Source organism: Camelina sativa, chromosome 10, assembly GCF_030686135.1.
Source record: "Camelina sativa cultivar CO46 ecotype springtype chromosome 10, ASM3068613v1".
In the NCBI taxonomy this organism is placed as follows: Eukaryota; Viridiplantae; Streptophyta; class Magnoliopsida; order Brassicales; family Brassicaceae; genus Camelina; species Camelina sativa.
Window position 1 is genome coordinate 20,337,691 of NC_141889.1, and position 25,365 is coordinate 20,363,055.

Below are 25,365 nucleotides of genomic sequence, written 5' to 3' on the forward strand. Positions count from 1 at the left end.
ATAATAACTTACACAGTAGAGCAGAATAATCAGTAGAACAAAATAATAATGAGCATAAGAGAACAACAACCGAACATCTTACCAATGTAATAATAGGAGAATGGTACGACTCCAACATAAGACAAGCCAAACCAATGCAATACTCAGATTGGAGGTCCAAATGAAGACTACACGAAACCAAATTCTTTAGTGACAAAAGTAATTTCTGAATCTATTACTTTGTTTTTCACGGGTATCCGGCACCAGAGCTTCTGCCCACACGGGTATATAGGATTCATCATTCTCATGCATAATAAAGGTTGGTGGTACAAAGTACAAACCATAGTACCTGTCCCCTTGTTCCAAGCCATTTGAGGGATAGTTGACCACCTATGAGCCTAGAATCTACCGATTGACCGAGGAACATAATTTATTGAATTGAAGAGTAACATAAACCAAAAGACATAGAAACCCACAAAGACTTTTAGCCCTTTTATATCAGAGGGATCTCAAAAAATGGATAATCACCATCAATACCAACCATGACAATCGCATTAAACAAAAAATACAAAAACAAAGGCAATTTTAGGAATCCCCCCATTAAGAAAAAAATACAAAATAATTAGAATTAGGTTGCTACGAAGAGAGTAGTATCTCTCTATTTGTCCAAAATTGGATGCTTTCAAAAGAGATTTATATAACTGAACTTAATTAAAATGAAATTATTTTTCATGAAACAGAAAACTTTGTAGAGTTACACCTCAAAGTGCGTGTCCCTAAAGGTCTCAGCTATTTTGAGTAAACCGACCAAACAATGCAAGAAAAAGCCATATTGCATCTTCCCCTCGTCTCACACTGGTTTCTTTAGACACTGAACCGGGTTCTTCTCGAATCGTCCTGCACATTGACACCGATTTATTAAGCCACATGAGGAGGGGTAAATCATGAACAAGAAGATGATAGCAACTAAAGAAAATTGTAATTACATGGTTAGTGAAAGCTATCTTGTCGGTGATATCAAGTATATCCTTCCACTTCTTCCCAATACCCATCTGGATTACAATAACAAACAACAAGTAGTAAATTCGTCAGATATTTTCATTAACCAATCTTAACATACAGCCAAGTTCTAAAAAGATTGTCCTTTGGCGAAAAGAGCTATGTTTACTAGATATATCTTAAAATAACTCACAACATATAACTTCAATATAAATGAAAAAAAAAATAATAATAATACGTTTGGGGGGTAATCCAAAGTAGTAGGAGTATCTCAATCATCAGTAGCTGGAAAAACTTATAAGTAGTAGTAATAAAGCAAGAAGCTACTAGTTGGTAAACCAGATGTAGTTAAGCTCGCAATAGTCAGTTCAATACGTATCATTGAGAACATCCAGCGTGTTAGCATATTCTAAACCTTCCACAGCTGGACTTGTTGCTATTTACTATATAGTAAGCAATCAACAAATGCAACTAAGGTAATTTTGTTTAATGAGCGGACCTCTTTGTACACAATACACCAGCAAAAGCAAAAAAATGGAACACGATAACCAAAATAAATTCAGAGATCCCCAACAGATTACAACAAGAAGAAAACAACAAGAACAAAGCACACCAACATCAACATGAATATAAAGAGAAGACAAAACATCATACCAGAACAGCTTCATTTGATTTCGTCCTTGTCCATAATGAGAGCTTGTCTTGCTTGGCACCAGGGCGGATGCTAGCAACCACACCACATATCTCATCCGCCTCATCAAATTGCTCCCCAATTAAAGCCATCAACTGACGACAGAGAGGGAACTTAGTTAGTTAAAAAAGAAGAAGCAGCCACATATAATAGTCCAAAACACAAGAGAGAAATGTAATTACAGTTTCAAGCCAGCCTTTGTTCAAAGCCACATTCCTGTCAGTAGTAACAACCCAAGTCCACTTGCCTCCATTAGCACACTCTGGATCTTCCCACTTGGGCTCAACACCAGCTTTGAACAAGTGAATCTCAGCATTCGCTTTCAATTTGCTAGTCTGGAATATAGTCTCGTACAAACTGCACAAACAACAAATCAAATCAAAATCCTGAGATTTTTTATCTAATACTAATGGATCTAGACTCAATAGATCGATAGGTAACCAAATCACATCTTCTTCTTCGGCGTTCACACAGTAAGTATTATATATACAAATCCCAGATTTAGAACAAGTCTCATTAACCAAATCAACATCGCAAGCGACTACAAAAGCTATAGAAGAGGGAGGTCGTGTTGACATCAAAAAATAAGGAGAAGAGAGAAACACAAACCCCCAAAAATCTTCGACGGTGTCGAAAGTATAGGCTTTGCGAAGAGAAGCTCCCCAGGCGGCGCCTTTCTTTGATTGGTTATCGAACCAGAAACTCCACTTCCTTTCGAGCTTGTGCGGTTGTTTCTCCGCCTCAGTCGCCGGTATCTCCTCAGCCGCCGCCGTCGGGAGGGGCTCGTTCACAACATCTTCGGTCGCCATATTCTTCGCCGTTTTTGTGTGTTTGGTTTTCTGAGGTATCTCTCTCTCTCGATGGGTCAAACCGAGATAGTATTATTTGGGATACTTGAAAGGCTTTTTCAGGACTTTGTTGGGCCTATTTTGGGCCGGTCCATTATATGGAATAGTTTTTTTTCTATATAATATGGTTTGGCTTTGACTCTGTTATATATTATGTGCTAAGCTAGTTGGACACAAAATAAATTTGTGCTGCTCGAGTACTCTTCAAATTTGAGGGTGTGCTTTATCAAAAAGAGCATATCCAGTTGAGCCCCTTAAAATTTTATATATATTTCATTTTAGTCCTTATAACTTTTATATATTACAAATAGTTTTATTAAGTTCAATTGTTTGAAATATCTATATAAATTCAATTGTTTGATTTATATCTATAGAAATTCTATTATTTAAAATATATCTATATAAATTCTATTATTTGAATATATCTATGGAAATAATTATATTGAATAACTTTATAATTTACATGTAGTTTTATTTTATGTTTTTGATATATATATATATATATATATATATATGTGTTGTTTTATCATATAAGGTATTGTATATTATTAATACTGTTTGATATATTTTTAATTGTGTATTTTATATTTATCTATGAAATTTTTGTGATTTTAATAAATTATTGGTAAGATTGCGGACTATAATGTAAATAGAATTTTTTTTAGAAATAAATTTGAGGGTGTACCAATGGAGTAAGTTACCCTCAAACTCTTATTTTGAAGGTGAACTCGTGTTAATGAATAATGAAGGCATTGTTGGAGATGCCCTACACGTATACCCTATCCTACACGTATTTAAATTATTTTTATGTATATTTTGAATGCATAAAATGTTTTCCTTTATGTGTTTTTTATAATTTCGAAATTTTAAAAAGTGTTGAGTAGTATATTTGGTTTACATACATGCATGGTAAATGTTGAAACATATTTAGATAAGTACATTGTTTAGACATTGTTAATCCATTGTATTGTAACAGATATACAATGATTGTTTTGCAGTTTTTTAGTGATACCAATATGTTCAAAGATGTTAAATCCAAATATAAAATTTTAATATAGTTTTTAGTTTGGACTATTGCACGTAAATAAACTACACATAACTATTTTAGAATGGTAAAGATATCTTGTCTCATCCCGTCTTTTCCTGTCCCATCATGTTTCATCTCGTCCCTAGTCATAAAAAAATTTATGTCCTATAATTGTTCTTTTAAATAATTAACTATTAGAGAATTTTTATCTTCCAAAAATTTTGGGTAAGAAATAACTAAATTTTGTGCTTTTCTCACATTTTTTAAATATAATTTATTTCTTTCTGCAATAGAAGATTTTTTCATAGTAAATAAATTAAAAAGCTACTTATTAATATTCAATTTTGCATAAATATATAGTAATACAATATAGTCAACCAATTGTAATTATTGAATTTTAGAGTTTTAAATACTTATTTTAGGGTAATTACTATTTAGAAATACAAATATAAATTGAAAATCTTTGCTTCTTTTTTTTTTTTAAACTGATTTTTTATAATTTTTCTTAAAAAACAAATGTAATCCATGAAATAGTTTATTTTCATGAATATATATTATTTTTATTTATGGTTACAAATACGTTAGTTACATAAGATTTTAAAGATATTTCTTGCATATCTTGTGTTTTAGAGAGGATTTACAAATAAATTGATTTTAAATAAATTTTATATATCCATTAAAATAAATTTGAATTGATTTTTATTAATTTCACATATCTTATATATTAATTAACTTTATATTATTAAGGCTATAATGAATACTTTACTATTTTAAAATACCTTTTAAAATAATTTAATTTTTATTTTAAATTGTAATTAGTTAATTGTTTTCAAAATTTCACTGGATTTTTTCTTTGTTCCTAAAACTGTGAGGAAAAATATGCACAAATATTAATTATAATTTCCTTTTCTTGTTTTTTTGTTTTTTCCCAAAATATTTATAAAAAATCGTAATATAAATTTGAGATATTTCAATGGTTAAGAAATATTGTATTTATAGTGAAATTAGGTATATTTAGATAAATATTTAGAAGTTAATATTTTATATGTTAAATCTCCAAAAAATTATCTTGTTTTTTGTTTTGTTATAACTAAAATATGAATATTCCATGTGTAAGATTATCTCATAAGATTGTTTTAGATTTGCAGTTAATGAAATCTTGACAGTCAAGCAATTTTGTAAGATTCGGAAATAAAAATATATGGTTGAAAGTAAAACCGTTGAAAAAATCAGTGGCCAATATTTAATTTCATTTTGATAATCAACAGTAAATATTTGAAGAGAAAATCGGATCAACTAATCGAGTGTTAAATGACCCGCACGTATCCAACTTCTGCTTTAATAGTATAAATGCATTTGTATGTGTTGTATCAACTTAAAGGGTTTCTATCATTGAATGATTTTCATTTGAATATATAAAGTATATTATTATTAAGGTTAGTCATAAACTATTATTGCTAAAAAATATATCGTAGTTTATATAATTACTAATGATTTCTCGCAGTGAGAATGTGAAACTGAATTATTTTGCATGCATTATATCATTTATGTAAATAATTTCTCTCCTAACTGGCTTGCTTGAGCTAATCTATTAAAATTATTGACAAAACAATACAAAATAATTAAATTCAGTAAATTTTTGTTTGAAAAAACCTTAGATAATGAAAATCAATAGCTGAATTAATGTATGTTTCAGGTTTTCTAACAAAAGCTTTATGAAAATTTGTAAAGCATTGTATAAAAGTGTTGTACAAATTTTTCTATAAAGATGCATTTTGAATCATTTTTTTTTAAATGGACAATAAACATTGTTATTTTGAAAAATGTTACCATGAATAAAAGTAGCAATTTCGAAATTCTCCTATTCATTGGCTTACTAATGAATATGTGAAATAGGTAATGTATCAACTCCATTGACCAAAAAGAATTGTCCTTAACAGTTGTTGGAACATAATTGCTAATATATCAAACCAAAGAACCACACCAAACGAAAAAGGAAAAAAAAAAAAAAAAAAAAAAGAGGCCTTCCATAATAAGTGTACTGAAGTTTGAATTTTGACCCCAAAAAAAATGTGTTTTGAGGTTTGAGATAGAGGTACAGAGGAGAGACCTTATCTGCAGAAGACAAAAAGCCATTTTTTTTTAGTAAAACATAAAAAAAAATAAAATAAAAAGGATTGAAACACAAATATGCGCCACTCGCAGTCCACCCCTATCTCTTTGGCAAAAGCCACTTCACTCTTTTAATCCTTTTTTTTTTATTATTATTCTTATTTTAAAATCTTCTTTCTAAAAAGAAAATATTCTTAAGGGGCTCTTCATATTTTTGTCAACTCTTTCATTGCCATCTGTTACAAACACCAAACACACCCAACTCTTCTGATTCATCAGTTTCAAGTCTTCTTCACGTCTCAGGTACCTTCTCATTTCCTCTGTGTTTTTTTTTCTTTACTTTTTCCAGCATTCTGATCTGATCTTGTTGTCACTTGTTTTGTAAGAATCCATTTGTTTCTGGTAAGAGAGAATCTTGTTTTGTAATAATAAAGTTAAACTCTGTCTTTCATTGCTTATTAAGCTCTTGATTCTAGTAGATCTCGGGTCCACCATTTTCACTAATTTTATCAACAGCTCTCTCTCTACTTTATGAATTAATAATAATCAACATGGATCATCACACCTTTTTGGTATTTTAATGGATCTCTTTGTCTTTTGCTTTTTAGTTTAATGTATTTGGTTTACTTTTTGAGCATTACTGAATTGGGTTTAGTCTTTAATCACCAATCTGGTCAAGAATCTGAATGATTCAGACCAAAGTGCACTAGTCTTTTTAATCTTATATAAACATAAAAAGTTGTAGTAGATTCCTGATTTGGATCTTTTTTGGTGGACTTTTTTTGTGTTTTTTTTTTTTTTTTATATATATATCAGAGATCAACTCCAATGGCACAGATCTTAGCAGCTTCTCCAACATGTCAGATGAGAGTGCCTAAACACTCATCATCATCAGTCGTCACAAACAAGTTGTGGAGCTCTGTTGTATTGAAACAGAAGAAGCAGAGCAGCAACAAACTCAGAGGCTTTAGAGTGCTTGCTCTCCAATCTGATAACTCAACAGTCAACAGAGTTGAGACTCTTCTCAATTTAGACACCAAGCCTTACTCTGACAGGATCATCGCTGAGTACATTTGGTATAATATTTATTGCCGTCTCTATCCCGCATTTTTCAGATTTCTTCGAAACTTTTCATAACTTTTTTGTTTTGCCTATAGGATTGGAGGATCTGGAATTGACCTTAGAAGCAAGTCAAGGGTATGTATATTCAAGACTGTTAGTACATTTTATGTCAGTAGCTATGATGCTAATAAGGGTTTATGGATGGTTTCAGACTATCGAAAAGCCGGTCGAAGATCCTTCTGAGCTTCCTAAATGGAACTATGATGGTTCAAGTACCGGACAGGCACCTGGTGAAGACAGTGAAGTGATTCTATAGTAAGAGTTTTGTCACATTTATAATCTCATTCTCTCTTTTATTTCACAATTTCATATTTGGTATAACCGTTGTGTTTTTTTTACTCAGTCCGCAAGCTATCTTCAGAGATCCTTTCCGTGGGGGCAATAACATCTTGGTATGTGTCATTGAGTCAGATTGTATAAGCAAAAGTTTCATAATCACACACTAAATTATTGAGATTTTTTTATGTGAAGGTTATCTGTGATACTTGGACACCAGCTGGTGAGCCAATTCCAACAAACAAACGTGCCAGAGCTGCTGAGATCTTCAGTAACAAGAAGGTCACTGGCGAGGTGCCATGGTTTGTTACTACCCCTAAAAACTCATTGTAATCCCCATTTACTTAGAATGTTGTACATAAGTTTGAATACTTACTTGATCTTGATCTAGGTTCGGCATTGAACAGGAGTACACTTTACTTCAGCAAAACGTCAAATGGCCTTTGGGTTGGCCAGTTGGAGCATTCCCTGGTCCTCAGGTAATCATCAGTCAAGCCAAGAAGTATGTTTTGTGTTGGTTTACAAATAAATAAATAAAAGTAACCAATTCTCTGTTTTGTGTTCAGGGTCCTTACTACTGTGGAGTTGGAGCTGACAAGATTTGGGGGCGTGACATTTCAGATGCTCATTACAAAGCTTGCTTATATGCTGGAATTAACATTAGTGGTACTAATGGTGAAGTTATGCCTGGACAGGTCTCTTTTTAAATGGAGCTCTTACAATAAATTATGTTATTGCATTATTTACTAGCTGCTAGTCCTCTGATGTTATTATGAACATTTGTGCAGTGGGAATTCCAAGTTGGCCCGAGTGTAGGAATCGACGCAGGTGACCATGTTTGGTGTGCAAGATACCTTCTTGAGGTAATAAAAAGTTATATTTTGTAGATAGGAGTGAGTGAGAGTTCAGCTCTTGTAACTGTTGTTACTTTTTGCAGAGAATCACAGAACAAGCTGGTGTTGTTCTAACACTTGACCCCAAACCAATAGAGGGTGACTGGAACGGTGCTGGTTGCCACACCAATTACAGTACTAAGAGCATGAGAGAGGAAGGAGGATTTGAGGTGATCAAAAAGGCTATCTTGAACCTCTCGCTTCGCCACAAGGAGCACATCAGTGCCTATGGTGAAGGCAATGAGAGAAGGTTGACCGGAAAGCACGAGACAGCTAGTATCGACCAATTCTCATGGGTATGCATTTTGCAATGGGAGTCTGAAAGACTTCACACTAAATCCCTATTTTGTGTCCCTCTTCTCATTTACTTTAAACGTCAACTTGGCAGGGTGTGGCTAACCGTGGATGCTCTATTCGTGTGGGACGTGATACCGAGGCAAAAGGAAAAGGTACTGTTACCGGAATGGTTTACGTACACACATTGTTTTTTTATGCTATATATTGCTAACATGTATTGTTTGTGAATGGGAATATAGGTTACTTGGAAGATCGGCGTCCAGCATCTAACATGGACCCATACATTGTGACCTCACTTTTGGCAGAGACCACACTCCTCTGGGAGCCAACACTTGAGGCTGAAGCACTTGCAGCTCAAAAGCTTTCCTTGAATGTTTAAAATTAGTCGACGCTTTCATGAATCCGATGAACACACATGTCTATGTTGGTCCATCCGGGATCATAAGGTTTGTTTAAAACATTTGTTTCGGACCAAGACATGATTTGTTATCTTTTCATTTGCATTGTTAAAAACTCAGAACTGTAAGGGAAAATGTTTATCCTTTTTATATTGGTTCTTTTGACTGTTATGTGTCTTACTGTAAGATATTGCACAAGTCATCATGGCTATTGGCTAATGTGTGATTATGTGAGTTTGGCTTCAAATAAACACTTGAGTCAAGACATCATGACAAGAAAGCCAAGCATATTAATTGATGTTGGCTTAAGATCTTAGAAGATGTGAGGTTCATCACAAATATATGTATTCTGCATTAATAATTCCTGCAGATATGTTTGTTTAGCTTCGAAATGTGATGAAGCTGGTCAAGGTTAATCATGCAAGCATTCATGGCTATAAAATGAAATGTAGAGACTAGATAAATATAAGTTATGCGATCCCAAAGTGAGGTTTCGTGATCTAAGAGACTCTAAAGCCAAAAAGAGAAGGTTTAAGAGACTTTTACCGATTAAGGTGTACGTACCGAGCATGAAGCATTAGTTAGAGGAAGACATACACGGGTTTAAAGTTTTGTACTTCAAACATATTGCTGTGTATTCCGACATCTTTGTAAAAGCTAATGAGATATTAGGTGACAACAACTCAATTCCTAATCGTATTTCTGTGTGAACGAATGTGAAAATTCTGACTAACACTCAACTGCTAAGATATATTGATTATAGGAAGAGCCGAAGAGGATATAACGTACATGCCTTCAGTCCTGCATGATAGGTAGACCGTGCATCAAACTTATTTACTATAGTTCACTATTTTGCATACACTTACATTTCTACTCATAATATTTCGTTTGCAGTTGTGAGTAGAGACGGTCGATTCTACATTCCACCCCCACCACCGCCTCCTCTACCACCTCCTCCTTTCCATCCTCCTCCTTGACCACCGCCTCCCTTCCACCCTCCTCCTTGACCACCGCCTCCTCTGCCACCGCCTCCCTTCCATCCTCCGCCTTGACCACCACCTCCCTTCCATCCTCCGCCTTGGCCACCGCCTCCCTTCCATCCTCCGCCTTGGCCACCGCCTCCCTTCCATCCTCCGCCTCCACCTCCAGAATTCTGTACGTCCTCTGCTACACCATCTATTTCTGCGGTGTCCAACTCAGCACCGCCTCCACCACCACCTCCTCCTCGGCCACCGCCTCCTTTCCATCCTCCGCCTCGACCACCGCCTCGACCACCGCCTCCCTTCCATCCTCCTCCGCCTTGGCCACCGCCTCTCTTCCATCCTCCTCCGCCTTGGCCACCGCCTCCCTTCCATCCTCCTCCGCCACCTCCAGAATTTTGTACGTCATATGCGGCACTATCTATTTCTTCAGTGTCTAACTCAGCACCGCCTCCACCACCACCTCCTCGACCACCTCCTCCGCCTCTGCCACCGCCTCCTTTCCATCCTCCGCCTCGACCACCTCCTCCTTTCCATCCTCCCCCTCGACCACCGCCTCCTTTCCATCCTCCCCCTCGGCCACCGCCTCCTTTCCATCCTTGATCAACTTCATAATTGTTGTCTTCTTCTTTATCAACCTTGGCCTCGACCCCAAGGTCTCCTTGGTTGAGACTATCCTTAGCGTCGCTTTTGCCTTTTCCAGTTGGTATCTCTACTTGCTTTGCACCTGTTTCAAACCACCTCTCCAACATAAGAAGTCTATCAAACTTATAAAACCATATATAGAAAATAAAGAATACTAAACACCTTCTTTCTTGTCATCCACGGAAGTCTCTGCTGCGACAGCTACGACAACAGCCGTTAACAACAGAAACCATACGATAAACGTTTTCGTATTCATGTTTACTATCATGCAATGTTGAGTTACAAGTCTGCTCATATGAAAAGATGTGCTACTTCACCTATTGCTATTTATAGAGGCACCGGTTAACGTAAACAACAAGCTATTTAATTGTAAGATGTCATGATCAATTCAAACAAAAAGAATGCCAAGCGGTGGAGCTGTCGAGGATGCACATCACCACCAACGCCTCGTATTTAGTTGGCACGTGAAGATTTTGTCTTCGAGCTCTCTTCATGTACTCTCTCTCAACGTAACACGTACGATTTCAGACTGCCACGTACGAGGTTCATTACATGAAAGTGTTGTAGTCTGACAACTGGCTTCTCTTTAGTTACTGAGAGTTTAGTGCCTTCTTTTAGCTTATCTTCTTTTTGTAAGACCACGAACTAGCTAGTACATTACAAGCTTTCTGGACATGCTACTACTTGACATTATTAGATTCTTTAAACTATCTTAAAATGGAAAGGAACCAAAAATTTCGAATATATATATATATATATATATATATATATATATATATTGTTTTTGTTGATTACTTACTTCAATTCACAACATCAGATTTCAGTTTTAAAAGTTGTAATCTTCGGTTTAAATGTCAAAAGGCTCTGATCTTTAATGGCTTAAACTCGCTTTTCTCATGAAACTTTCGTTTGAAGTTGAAATTGAATCAAAATAGAAGAAATGTTTTGGTTTTAACGAGTTCAATCTCCTGAGTTTACTAGAATTACTTCTATGTATATAGCAAGCTCGTTACAAACAAGTACCAAACAATCCTTACGTACTATGCAGTCTATGCAAGTTCTATCTATATATTTTCTCATATAATCCGAGAGGTACAATTGGAAACATGATCATAAGCAATAACGTTAACACATTTCATATAGCAACAAATTAACCAACGAATTTGCAGTGATCGTTTTACCATGGTCCATGCTAAGGTATTCTTGGTGGTGATATAACTACAAGAATATTATAGTGGCTATTGACCGCAACTTAGGTACCCTAGCCATTCATATTAAGGGGTGGGAATTGGGATAATTACTTAAATAATTTTTCCTGACTTGTTATTTGTCCCATACAGTTGTTGTCAAGGTAAGCAAGTAAAATATTTGTGATAGTTGCAAATACGAATCAAATACACTCTTTCTTTCAAAAAAAGTGTTATATTGATATTTTTTTCTTGTTATAAAAAAGTATCATTTTATGTTTTGAATGCAGTTTTTAATATTAATTTTTTTTAATCTCTATTATTTAAGTTTATTTGTTAGAAAGAGATTTTTTCGTATATTTGTAAATGGTAAAATAGAAATTTAAATATATGTTTTTGTAATTTCTATGCATTGTGTCAAAATAAATAACAAATAACTAGAAAAAGATAATATCCGATTTTGCTTTATTCGTTATTCGTTTTTGAATAGTCAATATATTTTGATAATTCTTTCACTAATCAGTCTTCATAACTTCCACAGTTTCTTTAAAACTCGATTTTGGGCGTACGATATAAGTTAAATTCAAGAATAAACATGTATTTCTGTTAGACCAGAATCTGATACAAAAACTCATCATCAGCTCTTGAAAAGAAATGGAAGTTAATTATGAAGGCTGATTCGTCACAGAATTAGCAAAATATTGCCATATTAAAAATTAAAATATAACAATTGTCAAAGATAATACTGGTTATTAAAAAAGATTGGAACAAGTTACAAGTACTTGCAAAAATCTAGACATGTACATCTGAACAATGGACCTATAAATAGAGGGGACCTTCATTGTCGAAAGGATTTAGCATTGTCTTTTTTTTTTTTTTTTTCTATATATTTAAAATCTGCTTTCTGTTAACATGAGAGTGTTGTACACAGTTACAATGTAAAGCATTTACAATTAAAGAAGGAAAATAAAATGATTGGTGTATATATATCGTCTTTGGCCTTTGCTAAAATATCAGCAGGGTGATTATTTGATCTTGGAGTCATATCCATTTTACCTCAGACTAAAACTGTCCAACCGCAATCCCACAAAACATTGATTGGTTCCGACAACATCATATTCTGTTTTAGCCACACGAAACCAATTTCACCGTACCCAAAAAAAATACTTTTCCGTTTCCAGTGAAAAAAACAAAAAAAAACAAAGCCATTAGTAAATACAATGTCGGGAGAGAATACAATTAATATTTTTAAAAGGTGAAATTGAGTGAAATTGCCGTTTGCATAAGAAAAGAACCAATCCGATGCTCTCCATGTGCGTCCACAAAGCATATATATCCCTACTCTTTTATTTTCCTAAAGTAATCAAAGTCGAGAGACCACATAAACTCACGATTTCTGTCACTGTCAAATATAAAAATAAAACAACTTCTCTCATTTACAGATGCTTTCCTTCTGGATCACAATCATCACTAATTGCACTATACGCTATGCTTCTTTCTTTTTTTCTCTAATACACATGTCCTTTGAATCACTTTTTTACATGTACTCTTGTACACGACTCATGTGCTTGTGATTCTAAAATAATGCACCTTTCTTTTTTCTTTCTTTTCCAGCTTTTATATGTAATCAATCTCACATGTTTGTTTGTTGTCCCCATTTCTCAATTCCCAACTTCTTCATTATCCAAACTGTTCTGAAACATTTAGAGAAACAATGGGAGGACTAGTGAGAAGCATCTTCTTCAGAAACAAATCATTTGGAGCTCATGACTACAACAACAATGTAAGTCATTCAAAAAGAAAAATCCATCACTCTTGTTTTGTGTTTATATTATTATTAACTAGTTTGTTCAATGTTTTGTTACGTTTTCAGGGAAGAAGCAATCATCTAGGAGAGAAGAAAAGGTGGAGCTCGGTTAGATCGTACCTTTGCGGAGATGAGTTCAACTCTGTTCTTGCTGTTGATGATTCAGGATCGATAAAGGACTCTGACGCTCTTAATACAATGTCTCAGCAACTGAGTTCAGATTTTGGTATGCCTTTTGGTTCGGTTATCGCAATCGAAGATTCAGCTTCTGTGAAACGTTTGGAGGATGATGACTCTGTCTCAGTTAAGAGCTCTGAGGCAACAGTGACTCAGCCTTTACAGGAGGAGAAGTCGAAAGTACTGAGTCAATATGTTAAAGAAGAAGAAGATGTTGATAACCAAAGCGAAGCAACAGAGACGCACATACCTAAGAAGCATCAGACTACTCCAATCTCCAAGTTGTTCCTCGAAGAAGACGCTGCAGTTATAATTCAGTCAGCATTCAGGAGCTACATGGTTATGTTTCCCTCTTCATTCTTGTTTTTTTGTCTTCTTCCGTTATGTCCACTCAATATGTTGTGATTTTTAGGCAATACGTCAGAGCAAAGAAGAAGAAGTTACATGTACTAAGGAGGAGAGCTTCTCAGGAGAGGAATCTCAAAGCAAGGTTTCCATGGGGACATCACTAGAAGCTCAGACAGGTAATTCTGTGAAAGCACCATTATTCACAAGTAAACGAGTATCTGCAAATCGATCAACACTACACAATAACAAAGCTCAAGTTCTGAGGATAAAGGTACGTAATAATCTGGTCTAATAGAGGGTAAATCAAAGTGATAGTGGACAATAACATAACATGCTTCACATAGCAGGAAGACTGGGATGATAGTACAGTGAGCAGCACCATATCGAAATCAAGGATTCAAAGCAGGATGGAAGCAATGACAAAACGGGAAAGAGCACTTGCATATGCATTCTCACAGCAGGTTTAACAATTTGAAAACACTTGATCTGTGAATTGAATCCTAAAAGATCTAAGTAATCTTATCTTATCGAAACTACATTTGTTTAAAGCTAAGGATTTGCTCAAAGAAGAAGCAAATGGATCGTAGCGATGAAGATGATTCCAACATTGGTTGGAGTTGGCTAGAACGCTGGATGGCAACCCGTGTACCAGACAGCATTCCAATGGAACCCAGAACAAACATTCAGACAGATGTTGCAACAAAAACACAAAGATTGGTAACAAAGAATAGATCTTTTGGGATAGCTGGCGAGTTGGAGAGCTGTGCTTCCAACGATATACCTCTCCAATTTGAAAGCATATCAGAGACACAAGAAGAGGAAACTAAAGATTTGCAGACCAGAAAAAGCAACCTTAAAGCGAGCATATCTAAGCGCAAATCTGTTCCAAGCTACAAAAGCCAGAGAAGGCATAATAGGGTAAAGACAAAAACCACACAATGCATAGAACTATAGAAGTTTTCATCTCACCTGCCATATTAAAGTGTTTCGTTTATCTTTGGGCAGCTTCAGGCAACCAAAAGTGATCTGCAACAACAGACAAAGAAGGCTAAGAAGGCCAAGACCACAACCTCAAGCTGAAAAATGGGACATGAATGCGAGGAAACCCCACGGAAGCTAACGAAGATAATCATTACCTGTAAAGGTTTGCAGTTAAGTAACATGTTTCACAATAGTTTGATCTTTCGAAATCTGATAACAAGTTTGTGTAAATTATTTGGGGGAATCAACCAAGCAGTAGTAAGGGATAAGAAACTGGAAACCCCAGAAATACATAACAACAATGGTAGTAATTTAAGAGGGTAATGTAATCACCAAATCTTCAGGTTTCTAAGAAGATTGTGTGTCTCAAATATGATAATACAAGCTGGAACAGAGCCAAACGAAACGAAAACAAAGCCTTAGATCCTATCGATATCCTCGTCCTCAAACTCAACATAGTCATCGACGTCAATATTATCATCAACATCAAGATCACCAACAATTCCTTCGTTGAGACGGGTATTATCAGGAAGCTCACCATAAGCCTTGAGAAGCCTAGCCTCATCAGACATGTACTTGAGGATAACATCGGCTTTGTCATCTTGGTAATCCCTCAAACCAACAAGTACAATGTCACCTGAGGCAATCCAAACCTTCTTATGCATCTTGCCACGGATATGGCAAAGACGTTTGGTACCATCGATACACATAGCTTCACATCTCCCATTACCAAGCATACGTAGGACTTGAGCGTACTCTTGTCCATCTTCCTTGAATATTAGCTCTCTCTTCTCGTCATCAGCTTCGTTCTTTCCTCTCTTCCTGTTCTTTCCTCCCTTTCCCTTGTTCTTCGGCATTCTCTCTGCAAACAACACAACTTTTTCGAATCAAATTTTTACATATTATGGTGGTTTGATTCCATTAATCTCTATAGCAATTTCGTCAATTTTAGTTGTAACATATCAAAAGGATACAGAATCGGAATCTGTTATATAGATTCGTTTCAATCCAGACAAAAAGCGACCGGCGAGAATCAAATCAAAATCAGAGCAAGAAATTTTCCGATCAAAACAATTCCAGTAAACGATCAACGAATACAAAAAGACAATCAAACCCAACAAAATACGAAATCGTAATTGAACCACTAGAAACCCTAATTTCGGAGTTGAAATAGCAAAATCAGGCCGGCGTAAGAAAGGGGGAAAACGCGGGCTTACCTTAGTATGGATTGATCAAAGTAACAAAAGACGATCTCTTTTGAAGATCTTCTTTTACAAATCGCTCTCTGGTTTTCTTTTTTTTTTTTTTTTTTTTTGAGGAACGTTTCGTAGCTGCGTGCTTGCGTGTGGTGTTGCTTCTAGTTTCGTCTTTTTATTAAATTGTGTAGCTATTTGTAAAACACCCCTCCAGTTTGAGGTTTTATTACCAAGTCATGCCATTCCTCCTTTTCTTAACACATACGTTTATCCATAATAAAACGTTTTTAATTTTCTAATTCAAGTCGGCCTAATATAAAAAATAAACATATAATTTATATTTTTTGGGAATTCATATCTATATATATATATATATAGCCTCACTAGCAACATATGTTTATATAGAGTTTTAGTATTTCTGAAAATTTTTTTTGTTAGAACTCATCACTAATTTTCTTACATAAAATTGTTATGTTGTGTTATTTAAATGGTCTTATTATAGAATCCTCTACATTTTTTTCATTTAAATAGCCACATTGTTTTTTTATAAGTTTCAGTTTTTGGAATATGTATTATTTTCAGTTTGGTAATCGTATAAGCGGCTCAAATTCAACAATTAGGATCACTAATCATAAAACAGAATTTATGTATATCATATGTACAAGTGAATTCATCACTAATTTTGTTTTTTTTTTCTAGTAAAACAATATTTTTTTGCCCTGAGTTATAAAAAAAAACAATATTTTTTTTTCAATTATCATCTTTCAAATCAAGTAATTAAAAGATTATGTAATATCCAAAACATTAATTTCTTTTTCAACCAAAAGTAATTAAAATAAAACTCCCCGGTAGGCCAAATCGGAGGAAAATTTTTTACAAAAGAAATTCCAGAAAGACAATACATTCAGATTCACCAAATTGAAATCTTCGACAAAGAGAACAGGAGGAAAGAAAGCTGGATCAGGTGGAAATCATCCAGAAGATTAATTTTATTTAGATTAAATTATTTAATTTATTTTTTTCTAAAGTTTTAACAAGTAAGTAAAGTTATATAAATTTATTAATTTATAAATAAAATAAATAAATTTCACTTTCTTTATTATAAAAAAAAGGCATTTGAAAGAAGAAAAAACTAATATGTACAACATCATGGTTGATTTCATTGTAATGATTTCATTATTCCTAAAAATTAATATGCCAATCAACGGGCTAGTATATATGGTTGCATGTTTCAACGAGCTCATGCAAAAGATTGCGGTCATAAAACCATCAGCTCTACCTATTAAAAACATATTTTTGTTTTCTTGAAAATAGTGAATTGTAATATATGCCAAATTAATCATATTTTGGAGTAAAATATACTATGTGAAAATTCACTTTTTCACATCAATATGATTAAACAAAGATGAAAGAGTGAATAGATGATTAATAATTTTTTTTTTAAATAAGCTCATTTGTTTGATCATCTTTTAAAAATATTTAAATTAATACATAGTTCATAATTTTTAATAATTAAAATATTTTTTTTACGCATGTGTTGTAATGAAAATTTTGCAACTTCTTCTGTTTTGAACAAAAAAGGTACACAGTCAATAAAATGATAACTAAGCACTTAAAAAGCTTAAAAGAAAGGTTGTATTTCTGTTTCTAGTCGACGATTTTAACCCCAAAAAAAAGAGAAAGATACAACCTCAATACATTAATAAACACTATAAATAATGAAATTTTCCAGTCCCAAGTCGGAAATGCATTTGTTTCATACTTTCATATCTCTTCTTAAGCCATCTCTCTATTAGTCCTATTCATATCATGTTTTGCTTTACAATCAACAGTTTCACACACTCCTATCTAGAAGAAATGCTTCTACATAGAGTGTAACAGTAACAATCTTTACATACTCGGTCTCAAATCATAGTTTTATGGTACAGTTTACAGAGAAAATGTCGTATTATTTAGCTGGAACTTGTGGAGTGTGATTCTTCAATCATGGACTTGGCAATCCACAAGAGCCCTGGGTCATTTCGTTTAAGTACCAAATATGGTTCTTGTGCTCCTGTGCCTTCCGATACCATCTCTTCGACAAAGCCAACGACGGAAAGGATCTCAACTGCAGCTGCAACAGACGATTCACGAGCATTTCCAAGATTATCGGACTGGTTTCCACCAAGCCTCTGCGAAAAATTTTCATTTTCGTCGAAGAAGAAGTCTTCCTCATCATCCTCATTGATAAATTTTGTTCCATTCAAAGTGTGACCTCTTGATTTGGTCCAATCTAAGCTTTCAGCTTCTTTGTTCAACTGTCACACAAACACTCATTCGTAAAATGTCCACCAAAAGTAATATTGAGATAACAGAAACATATACAATCACTCACTGCTGTATATATATATATATATATATATATATATTACCTGTCTATCAAGAGCATAAAAGTTTTCATCATGCTCCGTGTATACCATGTGAGCCTGACATTTTGATTTGAAGATTATTAGCTCTCAAATTCAAACTCATGCATTTATGTTTGTAGTATTTAGTTATAAGAATTCAAGTTGCAGAGCAATGAACTTACAAGCTCATGCAATAGAGTCTTTTTTATGCTCTGATACTTTCTAAATCCCTTGAGATCATCAGTCCGGAGGCGTAGAGAGATCTCCTCTCCTTGATTCTACATCAGCCAATGCACAAATATTTGTAAAAATCCAAATCAGAACAGACAACAAGTGATTTTGTATAATAAAGAAAACATGACGTACCTTGTTAAATCCCAGAAGGCATCGCGGACTAACACCAACATAACCAACTGGTGCAAGTTCAGTCATAATCCCTACTCTCCAACGATGCTACAAATATAAAACAGACTTGATTGGTACATTATCTTTACGCTGACGGTTGCAATGATAAGTTTCTCACATAATTTAGATATAACCTTGTTCATAATAGCGATAATACCAGGGTCTGCTGCAAGCATGTGCATTCTCTTTAAAGCAGCAGAAGCGGGAGGGTTTAACTGCAGCAGGAACAAACATCTCAGGTCACTTCATATCGGGAGGTAGACTTCAAAATTACTTAACAGCTCAATTATCAGGAAGTAAGTTCACTGATTTCATACGGCATTACTGCTAGTAAGGTTACAGCATAGTAAGGGACAAAACAGTAACAGGGAACAGAAAAAATTCTACCATGACCTTAATCTACCTTCAGCTAATTAAAGGAGACACAAAGATGGCTAAGTTGACATTTGACATGGCAAGAAAGAGAATTACTTATACCTCTATACCCGGGAGCTGAAGAGTGCGGAAATCACAAAAGATGTAAGTCCCTTGTGGAAGCTTGATCGAAGCGCTTGAAACATACGACTTCTTTTGCCTAAGCCTTCTCTCCTCTTCCTCAAATCCAAGTGTCCTCATGTCAGGCATTGCCTCTTTTCGAACGCCTTCGACCTCTTCTTCAGATACTCCCATCATTCTTATAGTCTTCACCTGAAAAACGAAAAGAGAGTACCAAGGAAGAAACTATTTTAAAAATACAGAGAAATCCAAGAAACCAAACACATCTCGACAACCTTAAACAAAATCTACCAAAACAATGAACAAGATTGACTCTTCGCTGAACTATGCAAAAGACATATGAAATGCAACAATTCGACTAATCAGACATCTCCAACTAATCAGACAATAACATTAACAAAAACACTAACCTCAACAATGTTTGATTCCTGCAAGCTCAAGCTGGAGTGGTCATCAGAGAAGGGTAACATCAAAATTGATCCTTTTCCATTCAACCTCGGAACAATCAAACGAAGCGTCTCGGCAGTAACGCCTGTTAGCTTTCTCAATTCGTAACCTAAATCTTTGAGGGAAGCTCCAGAATCGATCTCAACAAAGTAATTGTTTCCTTTCCATAGAAGAGAAACTTTTATTGTTTTTCCAGAATCTTCCATAGGATGATGAGACAAGTCTAAGCTAGTACTATCGCCAACCGCCATGGATTCTGAATTGGATCCAATCATCAGATCAAATCAATACAATTTGCAAAAAATTGCTAGAGATATGAATTGACCAAGAAAGAGCGAATTACGATGATTGAGCGAGCACGGTGGTTTGGTTTGTGTTGAACAACGCAAATTGGGACAGAACCGCAAAAGATTAGTATTAATGTCTGTAAGAACAAAAATGGATGAGAGAGAGAAAGAGAGCGAGAGAGAGAGGCTTTGATTAGCATGATACGTATGCACATACGTTGAATGACGTAAGTGATGAATAGATTTTGGGAAAATTTGGGGTCCAAAAGAGTTCTCAACTTTTTTGTTTTTGTCGGCCATTTCATTTTTATTAAAATAAAAAATTGAAACCCAAAAGGGCATTACATGATGTAACAAAAGCCCACTTCCCCTAACATTTACAACTTCGATTAAAAATAAGCCCACTTATCTAAGGATAAAAGATTAAAGTGTCACGTATCCACACGTGAAAAAGAGGAGATTTGACACGATCGTCACCGACCAGATCCACGATCAGGCTCAGCTCCGTCGCCAGACTTCGGATCCACCATCGCTAACTTCTTCTACTGACTCATCCGCAAGATTAGAATCTTTAAAAGATTTTGAGATCTACTCCGTTATTCATCAACAAAGAATTTTTTAGCGAAGATATTACTCTATCTTCAGATAAGTTAAGCGGATGGCTAAACCAATCTTTCTTTTGCGGGACCTGACTAAAGTTCGTGTAGAAAGAAGAAGAAAGACAAAAACAAAATCTAAAATCCAAACTTAGCCTAATAAGTGATAACTATAATAGCGAAGATGGAAATATACAAATCTGACACAACATAAAGGAGTAACAAGCTTGTCGGAAACAAAAAACAAAAAATCCGGCTATCACCGGAAATATCTCTTCTCTCTCTAAAAGATAAGAGTGTGTTAAGAGAGAGAAGTATAATTTTGACTTCAGCCCAAATAAAATTTGGACACCGGTTTGCAATTTTTGAATTGGAGGCGGGATACAACCCCTGTTTTTGGTCCCAAGGCCTGCTTTGGTGGGTCGATCCGGGCGGAGGATATTGTCAGGTGGGGAGTTTGGTTGGGGCGGCACATCTAATCTCAACTATAATTTCCATGAGCCAAATCTTTTGTTTTTTGTTTTTACTATCTGTCTCAATAATTTTCAATTTTACCATTTTTACTCCTTTAAAATATGAAATATTTCAGAACATTTTTCATAAAACACAGAGATCATAACAAAAACTATACCCTACAAAATTGGAACCCAATAAACTCAAATATCATGGGTAAATTTTTGTTTTTAGATATAAAAAGTGGCATTTTTGATTTTTTTGGATAAATGGCAAAACCTATATATACCCCTCAAATAAGTCCCTATCTAGTAATTAACTCACATTTTGAACCATTATTTCGTTCCGAAAGGGGTTTGGGGAGATAATAATTTTGTGGACGCTTTGGGTGCGAATGGTTATCGCTGTCGGGACGAACGTCTGCACATTAGACCGCTCTATTTTTAGTGTGAACAACAAATCGCAGTAGACCAACTCTATTTATATGTAAAAACAGTCAGCAGTTGGTTCACTATAGTTTTGTCTCTATTTTCTTCGGATCGCACCAATGTGGATTACATTTATTGAATAGTAAATAAAAATCGGTTTAATCCGCATACAAATTTGTCCGACCCAACCGTTGTAACCATTCACACCCTTTAAACTTCTTACCTCTTGGCAGTGTTCTGGACAGTCGTCTACGCTGTTTAGGAGTTAGACGCTCAGCAGAGGTCTAGATTACCGCTTGGACCACCTAAAATCACTTAGAGTTTATTTTAATATTTATTTTTGATTTTTAACTACATATATTTAAATTATTAAGTTTTATATATATATATATGTAATTTAAACGTTCATTTATTGTTAATGTAACTTAAATAAAGGTAATTTTTTTAACTTTTGTCTATGATTATTTTTTTATTAACATAACATACAGTTTTACATAATTTTATATATAATGTTTTATGTTCTAAACGTCTAAACCGCCAAAAAACCATCTAAACCTCGATTACGTGTTCTAGATATGCCAAAAATCGAAACTTAATAATGATGTCTCCTATTTTTTCATTAAAAAACTTAAACACTCTTTCGTAGACGAATTATGACAAATAAGGATGATGAAAACGATTGACTAAAAATCAAGATGGGCGGAGATGTCGCAATGGACGGGATAAAAAAAAGACGAAGAAGATGATAGTTTTGTTTTGTTAGATAAAAACAAGAACAATTGTGTTGGTCTAGGAAAAACAAAAAAAAACAATATTAGTTTACTTTAAAACAAAACTCAATTACGTAATATATATATATATATATATATATATATATATATCTTATTATATAAAGTTGGGTTTTGAAAGTTAGTCATTAACAAGATTTTGATATGTGTCAAGTTATCAATCTCAGATTTTGACAAGTGTAAAAGTTAATATTTAAAAGGAAAAATTTAATTACAAGAAAAATAAAATATTTTGTTTCAAAAAATATTAATAATGTAAAAATATAATTATCAAAAATTACAGAATTTATTATAAATACAAAGTTTTTTTGAAATAATTATAAGGAGATTATATATATATCTAAATTCGAAATTATAATATTATTTACTTATTTTTAATTTTAAGTTATTAATTATACAAAAAAAAATAGAAAAATGGATTAAAGAAAATATAGATTTAATTATTAATTTTATTTTTTTTAAATACTCACTTCTATATAAACATCGATCGTTTCATATTTAAATAATTTATTCAAAAACACTGCTTTCAACTTTGTTTAATTGGGAAATTTTTTTAATGGGAAGATAAATTTTTCTTATTTATTAAACCAAAATTTTCTCCTACTTTTTAGGTTTTCAGTAGAGAATAGGTAATATTAATATGTTGATCCAAAAAAAATTAATATATGCGTTTTCTTTTCCTAATACTATATTTTAAATTATTTTATTTAATTTATAATTTATCTTTGAATTATTTGGGATTCATATATTACTGTGCTTATAATTTTCTATTGTTTCTTTAATTATGTACGTCAAATTAATTTTCTTTTAATTTTTCAATGGTTGGTCATAAACCCTTCTTTTATTTGCAAATATAATTGTTACTATTATTCATTCAATCCCAAAGGGAGATAACAATTACAAGCTCATCAACCTAATGGATTGATAAAATAGGCTAATCAAACAAAAGCTTACAACAAACGTAAATCGATAGATTAGAAAAACATAAATCGTTGTTGATAGATCCTTATGAGCTCAAAGATTGTGACACCCTGGTTTGCGAATGGTTTAAAAGAATTGATTTGGCCACATATGTCACCAAAATGCACTTATTTTTCTGGTCAAGGGTCCCGAGAGAACTTCATGATGGGTGACATTCCTGGAAGTGATTTTCGAAACTGTGCTAGTGAGGACAAAACACAGGAAAATATCATTTGTTGATTTGTAGGGTCGGTAAACAAGTTTTTAAAGCCTCCCAGACGTAACAAACCGGCTATCGAATATGGGTGGGTCCACGGACCGGGAAGAGATGTAGGACTCACTTAGGAAGGTGGGCCCATTGACTGAGAATGGACATGGGCTCACTAAGCAAGGTGGCGGTTGAGGCATTACAGAGACAGAGCCTACATCATGGTGTGTCAAAGATACTTCTAAGAATACATTGGAAAATTTAACATTAGTTACTATCAAAAGATTTTGTGACGTTAGAAAAAGGTTTTTACTTTCATTGGTTGTCGGAGCAAGCCATTTTGAGATAGCAAAAAGACGTGAACATGTTCTCTCCACACATAAGAAGGGCAGAACCGAGGTTCTCTCTATAGTGGAGAAGGTTGGACGCAAGGTTATCTCCCCAAGGGAGGAAGGTGTAGGAGGTTGGACACAAGGTTATTTCCCTAAGGGAGGAAGGCGGAGCCAAGGTTCTCTCTACGGTGAAGGAGGTTGGACGCAAGGTTCTCTCCATAAAGGATAATGGTGGAGCCGAGGTTTTCTCCAAGGTGGTCATACATTATTATGATGATACATCATTGATTAGTATATTATGTAATATATTTTTATTCAAAATCTTTTTTGAGCCAACAATTTTGGTAATTAAAAATCTATGCAGAAGTGAAAGTAAAATAGTTAGCTTTATGTGTTCATATAGACATTTTCTAAGTGGTGATAAAGAATATATTTGTAATATAAAGTATATTTAGGTGTAAAAAATACATTTTTAATAGTAACACACATAAAAGATTTGTAAATGGATATAAATTAGTGTATTATAATAAAAACAAAATTTATAAATAACGTACAACAAATTTTAATATATTTTTATTAAATTTAATTCAATTTATAAAACTTTAAACCCACACATCGGGCGGGTCCTCATCTAGTATATATATATATATATATAAGTAATTAATATACTGAATTAGTATTTTTGTTCAAATAGCTATTTTCCCATTTCTAATAAATGATATACACACATCTTAGGTCCATTTTAATAACCAAAGTTTATTAAAAGAAAAAAAATGTAGAATTCATGTCAAACAAATAACTGTTAACAACTTTTATTTGCATTTCACAATAAAACTATATATACGAAAGTTAACTGATTCTTTATATATAAAACATAAAAGATTACAATACAAAATTATCATGTACATATATTTAAAATTGTAAAAATAATAAAATACTACTATCTGTAAATAAAAAAAAAACACAGTATATTCCTTCTATAAATCACTACTTATTTAACACTAAAACTCAAATAAAATACTTTCTAATTTCCATACTAACTAATCTATTATATTAAAGCAGAAGTCAAAACGTCCCACATTCAATCTCAGAAAATTTTTACCCTTTTGCCATTAATGAAAAGTGCCCCTCACGTTGAAATATTTTCGCATTAAAAATAAATCAAAAAAATCGACAGAAAAAATCTCTTTACACAAAAAGTTATTTGCAAAACTAGAATTTGTAAGATCAATCCCTCAAATTTCTATATGATTCTCTTATACGTTTAATTGGAGTTTAGATGACGAAAATATGGCATGACCTAATCGAATTTTAACAAATTAATGGGCTTAGATAGTCTAAAGATCGATGTTAAAATAATAAATGGGTTTCTGCATGGAAAAAGGCCTGATGACAATACACCTCTTTACTGAAAACCCTAATAATACAGAAACCCTAAAAAGTTAGGTCTTCTACATCTATAAATACAATGATATCATTTGCTTAGACCATAACCCAAAAAAAACAAAGAACAAAATCTCTCTTTTCTTGAATTTATGTGATTCTTTGTCGTGTTCTCAAATTTATATTTATATTTCGATCTTGCTGTTTTTAATGTTTCATCGACTAATCCTTTT

General features: G+C 33.7%; 6 protein-coding genes and 1 long non-coding RNA gene across 10 annotated transcripts; 2 read left to right on the forward strand and 5 right to left on the reverse strand.

Annotated features, from left to right (window-relative positions):
• Positions 1-511: 511 nt before the first annotated feature.
• Positions 512-2,541, reverse strand: LOC104719268 (eukaryotic translation initiation factor). Its single transcript, XM_010437144.3, has 5 exons — positions 2,279-2,541; positions 1,852-2,026; positions 1,633-1,764; positions 966-1,031; positions 512-876 (listed from the first exon to the last, which is right to left on the reverse strand). The coding sequence occupies exons 1-5, from the start codon at positions 2,476-2,478 to the stop codon at positions 844-846; spliced, it is 606 nt and encodes a 201-aa protein (XP_010435446.2). The 5' UTR covers positions 2,479-2,541; the 3' UTR covers positions 512-843.
• A 2,983-nt stretch (positions 2,542-5,524) lies between these two features.
• On the forward strand, positions 5,525-8,893 carry LOC104719269 (glutamine synthetase, chloroplastic/mitochondrial). The gene is made up of 12 exons (XM_087468987.1): positions 5,525-5,959; positions 6,473-6,732; positions 6,814-6,853; positions 6,930-7,033; positions 7,122-7,170; positions 7,250-7,356; positions 7,446-7,533; positions 7,621-7,749; positions 7,843-7,917; positions 7,992-8,243; positions 8,336-8,396; positions 8,484-8,893. Exons 2-12 carry the CDS (start codon positions 6,485-6,487, stop codon positions 8,621-8,623), a joined length of 1,293 nt encoding a protein of 430 aa, XP_087325113.1. The 5' UTR covers positions 5,525-5,959; positions 6,473-6,484; the 3' UTR covers positions 8,624-8,893.
• A 479-nt stretch (positions 8,894-9,372) lies between these two features.
• Positions 9,373-10,604, reverse strand: LOC104719274 (uncharacterized). Its single transcript, XM_019231205.2, has 2 exons — positions 10,430-10,604; positions 9,373-10,349 (listed from the first exon to the last, which is right to left on the reverse strand). Exons 1-2 carry the CDS (start codon positions 10,560-10,562, stop codon positions 9,559-9,561), a joined length of 924 nt encoding a protein of 307 aa, XP_019086750.2. The 5' UTR covers positions 10,563-10,604; the 3' UTR covers positions 9,373-9,558.
• A 2,007-nt stretch (positions 10,605-12,611) lies between these two features.
• LOC104719273 (uncharacterized) lies at positions 12,612-14,853 on the reverse strand. Of its 2 annotated transcripts, XR_756583.2 has the most exons (4): positions 14,756-14,853; positions 13,689-14,021; positions 13,382-13,595; positions 12,612-13,148 (listed from the first exon to the last, which is right to left on the reverse strand). It is a non-coding gene; the product is annotated as an uncharacterized LOC104719273 (long non-coding RNA). The 2 variants fall into 2 exon arrangements; XR_015568371.1 differs by lacking the exon at positions 14,756-14,853 and having other exon boundaries at positions 12,612-13,143; positions 13,689-13,829.
• On the forward strand, positions 12,910-15,122 carry LOC104719272 (protein IQ-DOMAIN 33). 2 transcript variants are annotated; one of them, XM_010437156.3, is made up of 6 exons: positions 12,910-13,237; positions 13,328-13,777; positions 13,851-14,057; positions 14,134-14,247; positions 14,336-14,704; positions 14,792-15,122. In XM_010437156.3, exons 1-6 carry the CDS (start codon positions 13,169-13,171, stop codon positions 14,864-14,866), a joined length of 1,284 nt encoding a protein of 427 aa, XP_010435458.1. In that variant the 5' UTR covers positions 12,910-13,168; the 3' UTR covers positions 14,867-15,122. The 2 variants fall into 2 exon arrangements, with proteins under 2 accessions (XP_010435458.1, XP_087325114.1); XM_087468988.1 differs by having other exon boundaries at positions 13,106-13,237; positions 14,131-14,247.
• LOC104719271 (eukaryotic translation initiation factor 1A) lies at positions 15,057-16,108 on the reverse strand. The gene is made up of 2 exons (XM_010437155.3): positions 15,985-16,108; positions 15,057-15,629 (listed from the first exon to the last, which is right to left on the reverse strand). The coding sequence occupies exon 2, from the start codon at positions 15,622-15,624 to the stop codon at positions 15,187-15,189; it is 438 nt and encodes a 145-aa protein (XP_010435457.2). The 5' UTR covers positions 15,625-15,629; positions 15,985-16,108; the 3' UTR covers positions 15,057-15,186.
• A 1,626-nt stretch (positions 16,109-17,734) lies between these two features.
• Positions 17,735-20,215, reverse strand: LOC104719270 (uncharacterized). Of its 2 annotated transcripts, XM_010437154.2 has the most exons (8): positions 20,041-20,215; positions 19,661-19,953; positions 19,233-19,442; positions 18,890-18,970; positions 18,717-18,803; positions 18,533-18,628; positions 18,375-18,428; positions 17,735-18,260 (listed from the first exon to the last, which is right to left on the reverse strand). In XM_010437154.2, exons 2-8 carry the CDS (start codon positions 19,946-19,948, stop codon positions 17,916-17,918), a joined length of 1,161 nt encoding a protein of 386 aa, XP_010435456.2. In that variant the 5' UTR covers positions 19,949-19,953; positions 20,041-20,215; the 3' UTR covers positions 17,735-17,915. The 2 variants fall into 2 exon arrangements, with proteins under 2 accessions (XP_010435456.2, XP_010435455.2); XM_010437153.3 differs by having other exon boundaries at positions 19,661-20,118.
• Positions 20,216-25,365: the final 5,150 nt, after the last annotated feature.

What these genes read in the sequence shown, in the direction of transcription:
- LOC104719274 (XM_019231205.2), bottom strand. Translation starts at nt 10,562, where the DNA reads ATGAGCAGACTTGTAACTCAACATTGCATGATAGTAAACATGAATACG. An exon ending in CGTGGATGACAAGAAAGAAG is followed by an intron (nt 10,350 to 10,429) that starts GTGTTTAGTATT and finishes GGTTTGAAACAG; the next exon opens with GTGCAAAGCAAGTAGAGATA.
- LOC104719271 (XM_010437155.3), bottom strand. Translation starts at nt 15,624, where the DNA reads ATGCCGAAGAACAAGGGAAAGGGAGGAAAGAACAGGAAGAGAGGAAAG.
- LOC104719270 (XM_010437153.3), bottom strand. Translation starts at nt 19,972, where the DNA reads ATGATTGGATCCAATTCAGAATCCATGGCGGTTGGCGATAGTACTAGC. An exon ending in AGGAATCAAACATTGTTGAG is followed by an intron (nt 19,443 to 19,660) that starts GTTAGTGTTTTT and finishes TTCGTTTTTCAG; the next exon opens with GTGAAGACTATAAGAATGAT. An exon ending in TTTATGCTCTTGATAGACAG is followed by an intron (nt 18,261 to 18,374) that starts GTAATATATATA and finishes TTTGTGTGACAG; the next exon opens with TTGAACAAAGAAGCTGAAAG.
- LOC104719268 (XM_010437144.3), bottom strand. Translation starts at nt 2,478, where the DNA reads ATGGCGACCGAAGATGTTGTGAACGAGCCCCTCCCGACGGCGGCGGCT. An exon ending in ACAAAGGCTGGCTTGAAACT is followed by an intron (nt 1,765 to 1,851) that starts GTAATTACATTT and finishes CTCTGTCGTCAG; the next exon opens with TTGATGGCTTTAATTGGGGA. An exon ending in AGATAGCTTTCACTAACCAT is followed by an intron (nt 877 to 965) that starts GTAATTACAATT and finishes GTCAATGTGCAG; the next exon opens with GACGATTCGAGAAGAACCCG.
- LOC104719272 (XM_087468988.1), top strand. Translation starts at nt 13,169, where the DNA reads ATGGGAGGACTAGTGAGAAGCATCTTCTTCAGAAACAAATCATTTGGA. An exon ending in CTCATGACTACAACAACAAT is followed by an intron (nt 13,238 to 13,327) that starts GTAAGTCATTCA and finishes TTACGTTTTCAG; the next exon opens with GGAAGAAGCAATCATCTAGG. An exon ending in CAGCATTCAGGAGCTACATG is followed by an intron (nt 13,778 to 13,850) that starts GTTATGTTTCCC and finishes TGTGATTTTTAG; the next exon opens with GCAATACGTCAGAGCAAAGA.
- LOC104719269 (XM_087468987.1), top strand. Translation starts at nt 6,485, where the DNA reads ATGGCACAGATCTTAGCAGCTTCTCCAACATGTCAGATGAGAGTGCCT. An exon ending in ACCTTAGAAGCAAGTCAAGG is followed by an intron (nt 6,854 to 6,929) that starts GTATGTATATTC and finishes GGATGGTTTCAG; the next exon opens with ACTATCGAAAAGCCGGTCGA. An exon ending in GACAGTGAAGTGATTCTATA is followed by an intron (nt 7,034 to 7,121) that starts GTAAGAGTTTTG and finishes TTTTTTACTCAG; the next exon opens with TCCGCAAGCTATCTTCAGAG.